Source organism: Pseudorasbora parva, chromosome 7 (genome assembly GCF_024679245.1).
Source record: "Pseudorasbora parva isolate DD20220531a chromosome 7, ASM2467924v1, whole genome shotgun sequence".
In the NCBI taxonomy this organism is placed as follows: domain Eukaryota; kingdom Metazoa; phylum Chordata; class Actinopteri; order Cypriniformes; family Gobionidae; genus Pseudorasbora; species Pseudorasbora parva.
This window is the reverse complement of record NC_090178.1, coordinates 33,827,180-33,845,510: the sequence shown is the minus strand read 5'-3', so window position 1 is coordinate 33,845,510 and position 18,331 is coordinate 33,827,180. Positions and strand designations below refer to the sequence as shown.

General features: G+C 37.7%; 1 protein-coding gene across 1 annotated transcript; it reads left to right on the top strand.

The window, feature by feature from the left end:
- The first annotated feature begins 548 nt into the window (after positions 1–548).
- Positions 549–17,943, top strand: grhl2a (grainyhead-like transcription factor 2a). Its single transcript, XM_067449775.1, has 16 exons — positions 549–821; positions 1,782–1,968; positions 3,590–3,648; positions 3,964–4,312; positions 4,453–4,511; positions 5,614–5,770; positions 5,862–5,973; positions 11,166–11,260; positions 12,811–12,969; positions 14,200–14,284; positions 14,711–14,847; positions 15,062–15,099; positions 15,567–15,643; positions 15,764–15,849; positions 17,047–17,111; positions 17,219–17,943. Exons 1-16 carry the CDS (start codon positions 805–807, stop codon positions 17,331–17,333), a joined length of 1,797 nt encoding a protein of 598 aa, XP_067305876.1. The 5' UTR covers positions 549–804; the 3' UTR covers positions 17,334–17,943.
- Positions 17,944–18,331: the final 388 nt, after the last annotated feature.

The window sequence follows — 18,331 nt, the reverse complement described above, 5'->3', positions numbered from 1 at the left end:
AAAGAAAGAGCACATTGGAAGCCTTTAAAACTGAGCCACACCTGTTAGTCTAACAGACACTTTTATTTGCAGCCCTAACAAACAAATAGCAGTCTGCTGGTCAACAATAGCTGTATTTGGATAAGCCCAGACAGAGGGCTAAATGTGAACAAACAATCCCTTTCCCAACAGGAACAACTCAATGGAAACAGAAGTCATATTTCATTATACACAGGCTAGACAGCTCTGCCATCCGTCAGTATTATGTACAGTAGCCCCTACAGACCTAAAAAATCTCTCCTTGCTGAGCTTCTCCAGTCATTCAGCATTTAGAGGTTTAAGTAACATTTAAAAATTTGCCATTAAAAACGCCTCTCTAGTAATATGCAATTGCGCAATTATTAAAAATTCCCACGAACAGAATTGGATTCTCTATTTCAGACGCATTTTAACAGTAGATAACGTGCAGGCAGAGCCGCCACGCCTTCTTTCTACTATACAGCCAATCACCATCTCCGAATCAAAGCAGCCTCGTGTGGATTGGCTGGTTCGTCACCTCCTCCAGGTAACGAGAGCGCACCTTTGCTTGCTCCCAATTACAGTCACCTTGAAACTTCCTAGAATTAACACAATTTACCGCTTGATCCTGAATGTTTGGCTGCTCTCCTTTGTGCGGAACAGACGGAGGATGCTGTAATGAGAGTCGGATGCGAGAAGTTGTTTGACCTGTAGTCCGAGTTTTCATTCAGCCGTTCCCTGCGACTCACCTGCCACATCTTCACCGACCTGAAAGTCCAGTTTCACTGTGGGAGCCCCGCACTGCACATGGCTCAGGAGGAAAAGTAAGTCGCCAATGTAAACACTAATGCTATCTAAGAAATTGCAAACTTGAGTACATTATATAGCAACATGTTTTTAGACTGGGAGATTTCATGACGTTTTGTATCTTCATATGTGACGTCATGTCACCGTAGCAGGTTGTTTCGTTTGATAAAATGCAAAGTACATTTTTTTAGTATGCTTTGTTCCGGTGGTTATTTTATTACATTTTATTACAAAGAAAACCGAAAAGGCCCAAAAGGAGGAACTCCCAATGTATTGTTATCTGATTAACAGATTGCTCTAAATTGCAATGTAGCTACACTGATGCTTTTTCTGTAAAGCTGCTTTGAAACGATATGTAGTATGACGAATTCTATACAAATAAATGCGAATTTAATTATTATTATTAATGTTTAATGAATGAATTATATAAATATATGTTATTATATTGTTTAGGGGATTTCCAGAGTAAGGGGTTCCAAGCCATATACACTGCAATAAGACAGAACAAGTGTTTTTTTCTTTTCCTCTTCTGTTTGTGTTTGTTTGCTGTCGAACAACTGTAACGGTGGGTTGGGGCAGGTGGCTTATTTTAGCTAACATCCTTGTACAGCCCCTCCCATGCAACCCTTTCCTCACTGTAGTATCAATATCCAGCAGGATATAGTCCATTGTCCCACAGAAAAAAAAGCAGTTGTGTTGAATATGTAAAAGGATAGTGCTGGGAATTTCAGTTGTGTGCTCAAGCCCTTTGTAAATTTCACGAACCCTAAGGTATAGAGAGAGATGGTATTATTGGGATCAAGCCTGTTGTTCTTTTATTTATTACATTAATTGTATGATATTTTGCCTGTTTGTCTATGCCTTAGATTATTTGGTGAATGTATATCTTCAATCTTGTGTGTGTTATATACAGATCATCATATCTGTACCTAGACCCTTTTATGTGCCCTCTTTTTAAAATGCCATGTATTTTACAGCAAGCGTCTGGTGGTCGTGGTCCCTAATGAGATGAACATTCCATCACGCCGTGCCTTCACGAGTGAAGATGAGGCATGGAAATCTTACTTAGAGAATCCCCTGACCGCTGCCACCAAGGCCATGATGAGCATTAATGGAGATGAGGATAGTGTGGCTGCCCTGGGAATCCTTTATGATTACTATAAGGTCAGAGGTCATCTGTAATGCATTAGAGTTATATTTATATTTAGAGGGATATTTCACAAAAAAAATTAAATTAGCTGTTGATCTACTCACCCGCAGACCAGCCAAGATGTAAGTGACTTTTTTCTTCAGTGGAACGCTAAAGATTTTTATCTTTGAAAGGGCGATTCTGAAATCCACTGCCGCTTTAATATACCTGTGTGTATATATATCCTAATTAAATTCATAATCAAAGCCTTAATCAATATTTATCTTAACAGCTTAAAGGTGCACTATGTCGTATTTTTGCAGTAAAATATCCAAAGACCACTAGGCCAGTGTTATATATTTTGTTCAGTTGAGTTCTTACAATATATTCCAAATAATGTTTCCAATTATTTGTAAATTGTGAGAAAATTGCCATTTTAACCAAGGACCCGGGACGTCTGAGAGAGTCGCTTGTCAATTGCGTCATATCTGCGTTACCCTCGGTTTTCAGTTTTATTCTGCAGAAACGCTTTACTCTTAGCGATGTGAACAAGTGTCACAGTAGCCGCTGAGAGTAACGTCATAACATCATTTTAAAGACACTTAAATGTATCTAATATGATAAACCGAGCTGCGTTACCTCATACTCATGTCCACAAAAGCGGAAATGGCGGCCGAGACTCTGTCCCGTCATAATAAAAGTCCCGTCGCTCGCGAGGCATGTGTTTGTGTAACAATACCTCCGATGGTCTTGCTCAGCTCCTCAACACTCGGTCCTGCTCTGCTTCATACTACAGTAACGTTAATAACCTCATCCATGAACGTGATTTCTGCCGGAGTCCTATTTTCCACCGGCTGTGAGGTGAAGTCACATGTCCCAGGATACTTCGCTCAAACTTGGCGTCATCAAACTACGGCTTAGTTTTGAATAGGCGCCCTCTAACCTAAGGACAAATTACATAGTGCAGCTTTAAATCATGGTTCTTGCTGATTCATATAATGGAAGTCAATGGGTGCCATCACACTAAGATTTAAAAAACTTATGCAGACAAAAAAATATGAATACCCGTGGCTCCTGGCGTTCCGTTATGGTCTTAAGAAGCTACATGATCGGTCAGTGCAAGGAACTAAGCATTTTTACCTCTAATCCAGAGTCTTGGCAAACGGTCAGCACGTTCACGAGAGTCTGCAGCGCGAGCTTCCTGTCACGTAATTATGTATGTGCGGGAGTGACCTCGTGTAAGCTGAGGTAAAATACTCCAGACGTTTAGACGTTCATATTGCTGGTGAATGCGCCCTCCGTTTCTGTAGTAAACAAACAGCCTCAGGAACATTTGCAGTGGCTGTAGATTAGAGGTAATAATGTTGTAAATAATGTTTAGTTACCAATCGTTTCGCTTTTTAAGATTTCAATGTATCGTCAAGAGCCAGGGTTATTAATTTTTTGTCTGCATGTTTTTTTTTATCTCACTGATGGAACCCATTGACTCAGCGGACCACAGTTTCATCTAAAAATCTTCTTTACTGAAGAAAATTAAAAGCAGTTTTTCATTTTTGGGTGAACTATCCCTTTAAGAAGACAATGTGCCCCCTGTTAGGGGTGTAAATATTTACATTTTATTTGTAAGTTATATTATACCATCTCATTTTCCTTTAGGTTCCTAAAGAGAAGAGGCTCCTACCGGTACCCAAACTTCCAGAAGATCATGAGAAGAGGTCAGTCAAACACGCACGCATATAAGCGTAGCAGTTTGAGTCAAAGGTTGAACTGAAATGAGCTTCAGAACATATTGGTGATCCATAAATCCAGCATGAGTGGAGAATGATCCATCTTGTGCTTTGGTAGTAGCAACTAAATAATTTGCTTGCATTTATTTATATCATTATATCTTATATATTCCTTCATTTTAGGCCATTCATTTAATTGTTTTAATTTTTACCTTTATTTCCAGGTATAAATGGAAACAAAATCCATGTTCCGACTGGAATAAATTGGACTAACCCCTTTGATTTCTGACCTCTTTCTTTCAGTCGGATCGGTCAAGATGTTTTTGAGTCCACAGAGAATCGTATTCATGTCCTGAAGTCACGTCCAGTCAACCTGTCCTTGAATACAGACATGCACGGTGCAGAAAGTAAGCAGGACCTGTTCGATACGATGCCGGTCGAGGAGGGTGTTGTGGCCACTGTGAAGGCTGAGGTTTATGCTCAGTCATTCTCCAACCATCACCAGCATCAGGGGCTTCAGTATCAGCGCATGCACTACCACTCGGCTCTACAGGATTCAGCGAGCGCCAGCCATGACGGATACATGAAGGATGAGCAGTGCAGTACACCAGATAGTAGCACCTACGAGGACTCCTACCCTGAGGAGACTATGGTGAGCTTTCTGGCAGTTTATGACAATCACTGATAATGGAAGCTACAGGCCATTATACATCTCAGGGATCCTATGTAATGCAGTTTAGTCTGATTTGTTTCTTCAGTACGCTCACACGTCTGTCATGTACTGTTTTTCAGAAGTACAGAGCGCCCGCCACAGTAGTGGCTGAACATTTCAGCCAGGAACATCCACGAGTGTAAGTACAGCAACTCTTAATCTCTATTTACACTACCATTCAAAATTTGGGGGTCTGTAAGATTTTTTTTTAATGCTTTCTTATGCTCAACAAAATTAATATTCAAATTAAAATACAGTAAAAACAGCAATATTGTGTATTTAAAATAACTTTTTATTTTTATATATTTTTAAATATAATTGATTCCTGTGTTGGCAAAGCTGAGTTTTCAGCATCATTACTCCAGTCTTTAGTGTCACATGATCCTTCAGATTAGTATAGTGACACATTCTTTGATGATTAGAACTTATTAGAAATTATTGCAACATTGTAATATCCTTAAAGTCTATACTGTCACTTTTGATCCATTTAATAAATCTTTGATCTTTTTTTATTGAATCCATTTAAATTATTTCTAGTTTTTAAAATTCTCTGCAAAAATACATTTGAATCACAGTAATACGGATCTCTGTATTAAAGCCTGCAATTTTAGAGCCATGATTGTTCTGTCATGAATGAAAAAATCCTTATCACACTTCATGAGACATTTCACAAGAGGTATGGCATAACTTTTGGATATTTTATTCATTTTATTAAATTAACAGCAGTGGTCCTCTGTAGACTCTCTCTTATAATTTAATTTTCTAGTAACCTGCTTGAAAAGAGCGATGCATCATTTAGACAACACTGATCATTATTGATAATAATTGATTATATTAAATATTTATATGTTAAAGCCAATATATTGGCTAATATTAGATATCTAAAAAATGTTTAGGTTGATTACAAAACCGTGGCCACCTATAACAAAACAACTGCACATCTTTCTTTTCCCACAATTATTTAACAAATGTTGCCCTACTGTATACAAAAAGATGCAAGTGATTAATGGAAAAGTGAAGTAAAGTGGGTTCAAGATCATTTGTCTGATTTATTGCCATACAAATTATTTGTATATGATTTTTATCATATTGAATCATGTAGCATATGAACTTGTGCCAAAAGACTTGCTTTTAATTATCTCCTTGTGTCAGTGATGTAGCGTTAGCGTAAGGACAATCAAAGTGTTTTTTCTTTCTAAATTTTTTTACTCACACAAAAGTTTTCCAATCCTCTCCTATAGAGACATGTTCCAGTACAATATAGAAGCGAGTCGTTCTGTCCGTGAGAAGGCCGGTGAGGGCCCAATGATCTATCTGAACAAAGGTCAGTTCTACGGCATCAGTCTCCGTGAGACCGGGGCCAACAAGGGCCTTCGTCATCCCATCAGTAAAGTGCGGGTGAGTTCGGCTGTTACCGTGACAAGCTCTGTACCATATTTGATATTAAGGACCCCCAGAACCATTGTAACCAAACTCTTGTCTCTCTCAGAGTGTAGTCATGGTGGTGTTTGGACAGGATAAGTGTCGAGATGAGCAGCTAAAACACTGGAACTACTGGCACACCCGTCAGCACACGGCCAAGCAGAGAGTCCTTGACATAGGTGAGATCCTGCTTTATTTATATCTTTTACATATGTCCCCTTGTGCTATTTTAAACGTCTCTAACTTTGTTTTGGAGGTCTCCTATGATACGTTTACATCAAGGGTGGGTTAGGGTGCTCCTGGAGGGCCACTGTCCTGCAAAGTAAACACACCTGAACCAGCTGATCAAGGTCTTAGTAGGCATACAGTACCAGAATCTTCAAGACAGGTGTGTTGAGGCAAGTTGGAGCCCAATTCTGCAGGACAGTGGCCCTCCAGGACCGGGTTTGGACACCCCTGGTTTACATGCATCCAAGGTCAAAAAACACTTTGAACATGCACGTTCTTGCCTAATTTCTTCTGAATGGGCAAAAATATTGTTTGCTCATTGTCATCAGTACAGCTGATACAGAATTCACTTTCAAACCAAGCGTCACGATGAATCTGCGAGACCAACTTAAACCTTTTTGAAATCTTTTGCTCCTCACGCACTCCAACAAAATGATCTGCCTCGATATTTTTGTCCAGTACAAATATATAAACTTTGTTAAATCAAGATACAATTACATGAGAAGGGAAATTACATGAGATAAGTCTTGCTGTCTGAAAAAGGTGTCAAAATTAGGGTAATTTATGCTTAAAACTAAAAATATCTGCCAATGTGGTAAGAAAACACATTGTTTTCCCTTTTAAATGAAGTTTATGTTATGTACTTGTTTATGTTATGTATCACTTCATTTTGAGCAATTCAGAAAACAAGTCTTAATATTTTGAAAGGATAGTTCCCCCCAAAAAGAAAATTCTGTCATCATTTACTCACCCTCATGTTGTTGTACAAGTTTCTTTCTTCTGTTGAACACAAAAGATATTATAAAGAGTGTTGGTTACCAGACTGTTGACGGTAGCCATCGACTTCCATAGTATTTTATTTTCTTACAATGGAAGTCAATGGCTACCGTCAACTTAGATAACCAACATTCTTCAAAATCTATTCTTTGTGTTCAACAGAACAAAGAAACTCATACAGCTTTGGAGCAACTTGAGGTTGAGTAAATGATGACGACATTTACATTTTTTGGTGTACTATCCCTTTAAGTAATTTTGTTTCTCTGCTTTATTTAAGGATGTTCAGATATATGTACGGAAACGAGAGAAATATTGAGGAAGGAAACATTAGGACCCACGTTATATATATATATATATATATATATATATATATATATATATATATATATATATATATATATATATATATATATATATATATATATATATATATATATATACCTTAACTACTATGTATTAACATTTAAATTACTCATTTGATACATTGCACTTATTGTGTACATACATGTTTTTACATTGTACTTACATTTGAAAAAATACTTGTATGTAATTACGTCTGTAATTAATTTCTGTAGTTACATTTATAATTACACAGTTTGCACTTCCCTTACACCTAACCTTACCCTTAAACTTACCCATACCTCCACACCTGTCCCTAACTTAACTTTGCCCGTATCCCACCTCAATATGAGCAAACGTATTTGACAATATGAACGCACTGTACTTATTCTTTGATGTAAGTACATAGTAGTTAAGGCGGCCTAATAGTGTGGATTCCTATTAAAATGGCTCAATTTCAACTATTGATATAACCGTGCCTTAAGAATGACCTGCCCAGTGTTTCGGGGTGTGTCTTTGTATGTGTGACTCTGTGTGTGCATCATTATAGGCTATTCTTTTTTTCCTCTTTTATTCTCTGTGTCTGTATCACTGGGATACCAGATAACTGGAGTCCCCTTCTTTTGTTCATCTTTTTCTTCATTGACTTTATTTGAGGTGTATCCTAAAAAAAGGGTCTGCAACTTTAGCACAATGCTTAGGGCAAAGTATTCCATCATAACTCCCAGTTGGGAAATAGAAGGACAATGGGGGGGGGTCAGGTTAAAGGAGGGAGGGGGGTTTGACACCTGGGGGGCACTGTGATGGTCTTCTCCGTGGCAGCTGGCAACCTGACGTGGTTTGGGCATGATTTTGGAAAAAAGAAACCCGATCTGCTGATCCTGATGTTGTCCTGATTTGAATAACAGTATCCAGGGATTTTTCATAGTGCCTGAGGCTGAAGATCGGGATTTGAATAGGAGCGTTAACCGTTTGGGTGAATCCTCAGACAAATGGGGGCTTGGGAAAGGGTCCTGCTCTTTTGTAAACGGAAGGCTTGAGTAACATCTGCCATACATTTAAGCGGAGTTGTATTTACACAGCAGGCAGGTAACATGTCATAATCGTAAAGCGTGTAATAGAACGCCGCGTCTGAGGTCAGAATTTGTCTCGGTTTTTGTTTTTTGCTTCTTTGAATCTTAAATGACTCTGAATATAACCTGAAGTGCTTACATTTGTTTGCAGCTTTGCATATTATATACATACTTTACTCAGGGTAATACATGAAAATGCTTTCTCACATTTATCTTGTCTTCATGCTGTTTAAAAATACAGTGAGGTGCAAAATTTTGCATTTTGTATTTAATATTATCAGCATAACTATTGAGTGACAAGTTGAACTTGTAAACTGACATGAATTTCTTTTTTTGGTATGTCCACCGTTTGCTTTAATATGAGCAGCACTCAAACTGGCAAAACCTGACGATCATGTTATCCGTGATTTGAGATTGTGTTTCAGTTAACTGGACTTTGCACAAAGGAGTTCAAATGGTGACAAACGTGATAGGAGACTTAATCATCTTATATATAATGTTTATACTATAATAAAAATATGTAAAATAATACTAAATATTTATTTACATCATGCAATTTCTTGTTTAAAAAAATCAGAATAAATAAAACAATTTAATTTAAAATAAATCTTAAATTCTATATATTAAAATTATTAAAATCTAAATATAACTTGATAAATCTATACTTTACTTATACAGTCCCTGACAAAAGTCTTGTCACTTATCTATTTTCTAGAAATACCTGATATTAACCTGACTTTTAATTAATTCATTGGTGTTAGAAATAGCTCATATGAAAAGCTAAAACCCTCCCAAATGATGTTTAATGCACTGAAATAAATAATTTTCACAGAAAAAATATTTATCATTTAATCAAGACAGAAAGGTCAAATTTTGGCAAGACAAAAGTTGTGGTGCCTATACAAAAATTGAACAAATTTACTGCAAATACAAAAATATGTCAGCAAATTAAGTTGTGGTGCTGTGAGATCCAAATTTAATATCTTGTATGACTTCCATGAGCTTGAAGGACTGCATCCATGCGGTTTGGCAAGGATTCATACAATTTATTGATGAAGTCATCAGGAAGAGCTAAGAAAGCAGTCTTGCATGCCTCCCAGAGTTCATCAATGATCTTTGGTTTCGTCTTCCATGCGTCCTCTTTCATCCTACCCCACATATGCTCAATGATGTTCATGTCTGGTGACTGGGCTGGCCAATCCTGGAGCATCTTGATCTTCTACGCCTTGAGGAACTTTGATGTGGAGATGGAAGTATGCGATAGAGCACCGTCCTGCTGCAGAATTTGGCCTCTTTTATGGTTGGGAATATAAGAGGTAGCTAAGATTTCTTGGTATTTTAGACTATTGATGTTGCCTTCCACCCTGCAGATCTCTCGCACACCCCCATACTGGATGTAACCCCAGACCATGAGTTTTCCGCCACCAAACTTCACTGTTTTCTGGGTGAATCTCGGATCCATTCTGGCACCAGTAGGTCTCCTGCAATATTTACGGCGACTGTGGTGTAATTCAACAGAAGATTCATCTGAAAAATCCACCTTCTGCCACTTTTCCAGCGTCCATCCTTTTAGTAGGCTGTGGGCCTTGGCAAATGCCACACGGTTTTTCAATTGTATTTTGTTTAGTGCTGGCTTCTGGGCACTGATTCGACCATGGAGGCCATTTCGAGACAGAATCCGACAAACTGTTCTGGTTGACACAGGGACTTCAGGTGACCAGGTCTCGTGGAGCTCTGCTGCAGTGGATAATGGGCTGGCCTTGGATTTTCAAGCCAACAAACGGTCCTCTCGAGCAGTTGTCTTGCTGGGTCTGCCTGACCTGGGCTTGTCAGAAACGTCTCCAGTCTCTTCAAATCTTTTTTTTATTCTCTGTACTTGACGCTGAGACACATTGAAGGTGTCTGCCACATCAGCAGTTGATCTGGTCTTCAGCCTCTTGATAATCAAAACTTTAGTCTCAGGGTGAATCTTAGGCATGTTTGCAGAGGTCTAGTTGCAGTTGATGTGAAGGTCTAGTGTACTGGGGTTCTTTTTATACACACTTGAGACCTAATTGATCCATTATTAGTCACAGGTGAAGCTCATATGACAAGGTGACAACACTTATGTCTTTGCAAAAATTGACTCAATGGGCTTTACCAAGCTGTGAATATTAGAATACTTTTTGAAAGTTTAGTTTTTCACTGAAACATTATCACAAAAGCTGGTGGGATTAAAATGAGCCATTTCTTGTAAAAAAAATCTTGATTAGAAATATATTTCAGCGGCACTTTAGCTCAATTTGTACACAAGCGACAAGACTTTTGTCAGGGACTGTACTAATAATATTTATGCTATACTCGTTTTAGTAATTTTATTCAATTTATTTATAAAAAATGTTCTAGATATCCCCGATTTACCATGTAACCTCAGACTTTTAAAAAACGTCTCTTTGATCAGACCACACCGGTCAGCCTTCACTCCTCACGTGCATCAGTGAGCCTTGGTCGCCCGTTCACCACTATGGACGGTTCACCACTGTTCCTTCCTTGGAGCACTTTTGATAGATCCTGACCACTGAGACTTGGCCCTTGTCAAACTCGCTCAAATCCTTACGCTGGCCCATTTTTCCTTTTTTTGAGGAAAAAATTGTTCACTTGATGCCCTTATATATCTCACCCACTAACAAGTGCTGTGAGGAAGAGATAACCAGTGTTATTCCACCTGTGTGTGTCATTTAAGACATGCAAAAAGAATAATTACGGAGAATCAAAAAATGATGAGTGACTTACTGCCATTGCTCATTTCATTTCAGTGTTTATTATTGTTATTCATTTAAATAAGAGCAGATTTTTTTATATGGCCTAAGACATTTGTACGCTATATATACTAAGGCCTTAAATATATATTGTAATCATTTTAATTTTGAATCTTAATTAATTGAATGTTTTCTCAACTCATTCTCACCCCTCAGCTGACTATAAAGAGAGCTTTAACACCATCGGCAACATTGAGGAAATCGCATACAACGCTGTGTCCTTCACCTGGGACGTCAATGAAGAGGCAAAGGTGAGACTTCAGTTTTGATTCTCAGTTTTAACCTGGATGTTAAGACAGCTGTGTGTGGGTCAAGCTGAAGTTTGATAACTTCCTTCTCCTCCTCTTCCCTGCAGCATTTACTGTATTCACTGTAGGAGGATTTTTCCTTCTTAGTTCCAGTGCTTCACAAGCTTACTTTAAGTGCGCACTCAAGGGAGGAGGTCCAGCAAGTGCTTGGTCAATATTTGTCTTTTAAAATTGGGCTTTTGAAGTAGTCTGATATGTAATTATAATAACCAGTGGAAGAATTAATAGAAGACTAAAGTTTCCTAATTAAGGCGTTTTCTAAATATCATTGATAAAGTTAGCAAAAATATACACATCTACATGCCGACTAATGATGATTTAATAGTGTAGAAGGATGTTGTAAGATTTCAGTGATACGTTGTATTTGTTCAGGCATCATTTGCTCGCATGCGCCCACATGCTCATTCACACCGAAAGACAGAGCCCACACTAGAAAGATTTGTTGTGAAAGATTTGTCCGTGTAAGCGTTTGCTAACGGATTCCTGTCAGAATTGATCACGTGGCCCTGAGAAAGTAACTGGTTCTCATAACATTGAACAACAAGCTCTTCTATGAAACAACAGCTACAGGCACAGACATGAAAGGACGGGAGACCGTCAGTGGGAAACTATTTTCACCTCGGGCTGAAAGATTTGCCAGCTTTCATCTTTCAACAGTCGTTTTTCCAGTGTCTCTTGATGTATTGGCATAAAACAGGTTACAGTTGGGAATATTTCAAAATCAATTTCGTTCCGCTTACTATTTGCATAAACCGTAGACGGGCACACAATGAAGTTATGTGGTTGTTTAGTTGCCATTTAGAGATTTTATTTTAAGATTTATCATTCAACAGAAGATTATTCCATATTAAAGTTCACGACTGATAGAAGGATATGTCTGCAAAGAAGCCGGATAGATAAAAAAATAAAATAAATGCTAGGACGATTTTAAAAGGAAAACTGCCATTTTTCTGCATTCATGGAGGCAATCCCATAATATCTTTTTATTCAGGACCAGTCTATTAATCAGACAGTTTGTAACGAAATGAAGTTCAGGTGTGTAATTTCACTACCAAACACTCCCTTTGTCTCCCATTGGCTAAACAGAGAGTCCCGCCCCCTAGAATTGTACCATTGGTTGAACCAATAGCGCTAGTTCTGGACTGTTGCAGCACATCTTTACAGCTTGTATAAGCATTTTATACATGTGCCCCCTGATTCAAGTTAAAAAATCATTTTTCTTTTTTGTGGTCTGTTGCGTTTAAAAAAAAAAAATTGCAAGGTGGGCATATTAGCTGGCACTTCAAAAGAAGTGCAGCGAAACACAAAAATGGGGGAAAATGCAAGGTCTTGAGACATTTGAGAAATCTCTCCCACACTTTTAGAAGGCCATGCCTTAAGAAGATAGTAAGATAATAAGACATGATTGCCTAACCGCACTTGACCTTTTCAAGCTCCGAAATGCATGTTTTGTCATTGTCAAATTTTTGTATGCATCTTATTTTTGTTTCCAGGTTTTCATCACGGTGAACTGTCTGAGCACAGATTTCTCCTCACAGAAGGGAGTCAAAGGTCTTCCACTTATGATCCAGATTGACACCTACAGTTATAATAACAGGAGTAACAGACCCATCCACAGAGCCTACTCGCAGATCAAGGTCTTCTGTGACAAGGTTGGTGCTGAGTCAGTGAGATTTTGTTTTTGCTCAGATATACCTGCATTTCTGTCACAAGTCATGTCACATGCACAAGTTACACAAAAAGTACCCACAGTTACAGTTTCCTGTGTTTGTCATTGCCATTTCCTGTAGTCACTGTAATTATGTGACTAACATGTAGTGTGGATATGCTGCATGATATACTAAACTAAGGATTCCAAACGCTTTATAAAAAAGTTGTAATCATTATTTACACAGTTAATATGTACTAGATTCTAACTTGGGTATCTTGAATATATTTTTCATTCATTTGTTCATCTTGGTTAATTGAATTTTATTTATAAGTATAATTTTGTACATTGTAATATCATGTTGGTTCTTTTTTAGTGATGTTACATATATATCACTACCCTATATATCATTCACTTTCCCAACCAATCCTAAACTCACTTTTTTCACTTAATAGTAAATAGTGGTGTTTTCGTTTGTGTATGCTGAAAATGTTAAAACACATAACGTAAGGTTTGTTTTTTTGTTTTTATACCAGCCAATTATGATTCTGAAAGAAAATTTGCAGAGAGAGTATACTGTTATGTTGTAACAAACGCTACTTTCACACACATCTGACAGATAAACCACACACTCATGTTGTGTTAAAGTTGTGGTTATTTCTGCAAACAGTTTGCTTCGCATGTTTGTTTAAAAAGAGGGCAAACTTTATCATTCTGCTGATCTGTGCACATACATTTTAGACACTCACATTATGTTCTTGATTCGTCCATGCGATAAATTCATATGTGCTTGAGAGAGTCAGTGGGGTTTCCAGCATATGCACTGCAACTGCTCAGGTAATGTCAGTGGTTTGACCCATTTCAGGGGTGGCCAAAATTGTAGTTCGCTTTAAAATGGAGATTACCTCATGATTTACTCACCCAAGTCATCTTGGGTGTATATGACTTTATTATTTCGGATAAACACAATTAGACGCTTCCAAGCTTTATAATGGCAGGTGAGTTTGAACTTTGAGTTTGATCCATCATAAATGTACTCCACACGGCTCCAGGGGGTTAATAAAGGAATTCTGAAGCGAATCGAGGGGTTTTGTAAGAAAAATCTAAAGTAAAATATCTAGCTTCTGCCAGACCGTCTCTCGCAGTTGAAAATGCTACGTTTTAGCCATACGTAGGCGGCCCTGAACAACAATAATAGACAGTATGATAACACAAACTCATCTCTTCTCTACAGGGAGCTGAGCGAAAAATTCGGGATGAGGAGAAAAAGCAGCTCCGGAAGAGGGTCAAAGGTCAGACTGTCGGCCATGGTCATGATGGTGAGAGTTCTGTCAGTCAACCAAACATTAATTTATACAAACCCGAACATGTGGTGCTATTATCCTGAGATGATGTGTCCATGAATCATACATTTTACTCAGATAAAAAAAATGTCAGGAGAACTAGAATTGTCAAAGTGCGCAGTTAGGGTATATCTTTGGTTGAGTCATGGTTATAAAGCTCCCTAGAAATGGATATGTGAAATCAATTGGCTGTGGAAGTTACATTAAAACAGCCAATCAGAACGCAAATAGAGTTCCATGGCTGCTCTTCATATAGTCGTCACGTATTAGGTAAAAACCTGTAGTGCTAACTTTTTTTGTCATATTCTTATGTCTATGACCTTTTTGTCCACTGTGTCTCATCAATATATGTTATATGATTTTGTCAGCATTTTAGTAATTGGTTTTGTTTCACCTTGTTAGGCAAGAGAGGAAGTTTTGCCAATTTGCCTCAAAAGAGGCCAGATATTTCACTTTTCAAAAGTATGACAGACCTGGAGTCCCAGCCTGTCCTCTTCATCCCCGATGTCCATTTGAACAACCTCCAGAGAGCCGGTCAGGTGAGGAGCAATGATAAATGCAGTTCTTAAAGTCATATTAAAGTTGTTTCAGTACTGAAATGTTGGGTATTGATGTGGGTGGACTGCTCGGAAGTCGTCATTAATGTGTAGTCTTTAAGTAGATCATAGTGACTTTTTAAAAGTAATGTCATTGTCATGTAGCACATGTGCAGGTTTAATTCTCTATAATGTTTTGTGCTCTCTTTGTGTATAGGTGTTCAGTTTTGGTGTTGAAGAAATGGAGAGTGATGGGTCAGTGTGATTACCGTTGAATGTCCTGGTTTATTCTAACATTTAACATTTTCATTTAGGGATGCGATGGTTATCTGCAGATTTTTTTTAAAAATGTATCATAATGGAGGAAAAATATTGGCCAACTTTTAATTGTGCATGCTTAGTTTCCCTATTTTTAGATTTTGATTACCTTTGCTGTCGTGCAACTGGACTAAAAAAAGCACTAATAACAATGTTAAATGTAATCTTTAGCAACTCTCTAAATGCAAATTATAATGTTATGAGGCCTACGTTTGCATTTAAAATGATCAGTACTTACTCGTTTTGGGGCATAACATGAAAATAAAATAGTGCATCCCTATTTGTATTATTTCTTTTATAAATATGCATTATGATCAGACTAGTAGAATCAGGTTATTGCTGTGATAATTGTAACATTGAAAGGTTTTATCTCAGATGTATAAAATAATGTATTTGTCATGCAGGCTGGCCATCAAAAGATCATTCCGGTCAGAGAATGATGAATCTTCACCCGCCAAATGCAGCAGAGAGGACAAGAGAGGTATGAATTACTGCAATTTGTGTGAGATTTACATGGCGAGACAACAGAATAAGTCCCATTCTTTTATATTAATGCTTTGACATTCATTTATAATCATACCTGTACATAATGTTTCTGCAGTCCTGCTGTACGTAAGGAGAGAAACTGATGAGGTTTTTGATGCACTGATGCTGAGGTCTCCAACACTGAAAAGTTTACTTGAGGCAGTAAGTACAGTGTCACACAGCACATGACATTTACACTTTGATTCTTAAAGGGTTAGTTCAGCCAAAAATGAAAAATGTTGTCATTAATGACTCACCCTCATGTCGTTCCAAACCTGTAAGACCTCCGTTCATCTTCAGAACACGAATAAGGGTCTTTTTAAATGATTCCTTGAGCTTTCTGAGTCTGACCCTCCATTGACAGCTATGCAACTGACACATTGACACCTTCAAAAAGTTCATAAAGAGATCATAAAACTAATCCATATGAATCGACATTTTCTAAAGAGACTCGATCGCTTTATATGCTGAACAGATTTAATTGAGTCTTTTATTCACATATAAACATTGATCAGCGAACATAAACAGAAGATCTACCGAACCTGATTGACGTGCAAGAACGAACCTAGTTGGTTCTTGCTGAAGCTTAAACGTGCCGAGAATGAGCCTCATTGGTTCCTGCAGAAGCTCAAACATGGTGTGTAACATGAGAATGAAACCTCATTGGCTCTTGCAGAAGCTCAAACATGGTGTGTAACACGAGAATAAACCTCATTGGCTCCTGCAGAAGCTCAAACATGGTGTGTAACATGAGAATGAACCTCATTGGCTCCTGCAGAAGCTCAAACATGGTGTGTAACACAAGAATAAACCTCATTGGCTCCTGCTGAAGCTCAAACGTGCTGAAAATGAACCTCATTGGTTCCTGCAGAAGCTCAAAAGTGATGTGTGAGTTGATTAATTTTACATGTGAATAAAAGTACATTAAATCTGTTCATCATATAAAACAGATCGAGTCTCTTCAAAATTTGGACTAAAAAATAATCCATATGAATCGAGTGGTTATGATCTCTTTATCAACTTTTTGAAGCGTCACAGTGGTAGTTGCTTAGCTGTCAATGGAGGGACAGAAATCTCTCAGATTTTATCAAAAAGATCTTCATTAGTGCTCCAAAGATGAACGAAAGTCTTACAGGTTTGGAACGACATAATAATGAAATGAATAAATAATAACAGAATTTTCATTTTTGGGTAAACTAACGCTTTAAGAGGAAGAAGTGTTAGGGTATTACACTGCATTTGGTAGCAGCTCAGATTACTCTCCATTGAATACAACAGAATTGAAATAAACTGAAACTCACAGAGGATTTTCTGTTTAAGCTGCAGTTTAGATTTTAAAGTCTCTCTTCCCTCCCCAAGATATCAGGCAAATATTCTGTTCCTATGGAGAAGATGACTAAAATATATAAGAAAAGCAAGAAAGGGTCAGTAAACATTTACCTAATCCATTCTCTCAAAAGCACTAAAAAGCTCATGTATGTTTTGGTTTCATTTGGAATTGATTGAATGTTGACTCTCATTTAACCACTAGTATCCTGGTCAACATGGACGACAACATCATTGAGCACTACTGCAACGAGGACACGTTTATCCTGGCCATCGACAATCAGGCGGACTGTTTCCGGGTCACGCTCACGGAAATTTAAATGTTAGTGCCGCAATAACATGGTTCTACTGGGAGGACCTCATTGGGATCCTGAAGCAGCACACAATTCAATATGTGCATAAAAACTCCTATTTGGGTCTTCTGACCTCTGTATTAGAAGATGAAAACGTCTTCGGGAGTCGTTGACTTGGGAATGCACTTCAGTGGACCTACTGGTACAGTTTAAATTGTTTAGAAAAACGTGATGATCTGAACAACACATACAATGCTCTTCCAAAGCACTATATAAAAATCCAGTCAAGTTTAATGTCTTTTTTTTTGTGCTGTCTCCCCCTTGTGGCCAACAGCGTGAAGCCCTAAAAAAAGTACCGGGTTTTAGCATGTATCGACTTACTTATCTGTGCTTCATGATATTTGAAAATTAAAGAGATCTTTATCATTTGAGGAAGACATATGTTGTAAATCTAGAATCATCTAGAACAATGCCATAAATACACTACTTTTCACCATATTTGTTGCATGGAATGCATGTATAGTTTACCCATATTACGTGTTGTATGTTGTTTTGATGTCTTTTTAAAAACCTACCTTGTACATATTTTTTATGGTTGTATTTTATCAGTTAAATAAACAATACCGGAGTATCTTCACTGTTGTACATGTAGGCTATTCTTCTTTATACAAAAGTATGATTTGCCTGCTTGCATAACTGCGTTTTCCTGTTGCAGTGTTTTCCAATAGCAAACAATATTAAAATCAGCACCAGACAAGTTTCCAAACTTGGTTTCTGGGGTTTTTGAAGAATCTGCAGGTATAATGACCCAAAACTCTTTAGCTTTCCTGTTTTTTTTCTCTCTCTCTTTCTTTTCTTTCTTAAGAGCCTAAAGCGTGTCCTTAAATCATGTATTCATGGGGTTAAACTTAAATTTATGTGCTTTTTCAATTATCTATCTATCTATTTATCTATCTATCTATATCTAATCTCTATCATCACCATCTTTGTACAAGCCACATACACTCTATGTAGATATCAGAGAA

Bases quoted from the DNA above. Each gene is read 5' to 3' on its own strand.
- grhl2a (XM_067449775.1), top strand. The intron at 4,512-5,613 runs GTAAGTACAGCA...CCTCTCCTATAG, and splicing joins AGCCAGGAACATCCACGAGT to AGACATGTTCCAGTACAATA. The intron at 15,644-15,763 runs GTATGAATTACT...ATGTTTCTGCAG, and splicing joins CAGCAGAGAGGACAAGAGAG to TCCTGCTGTACGTAAGGAGA.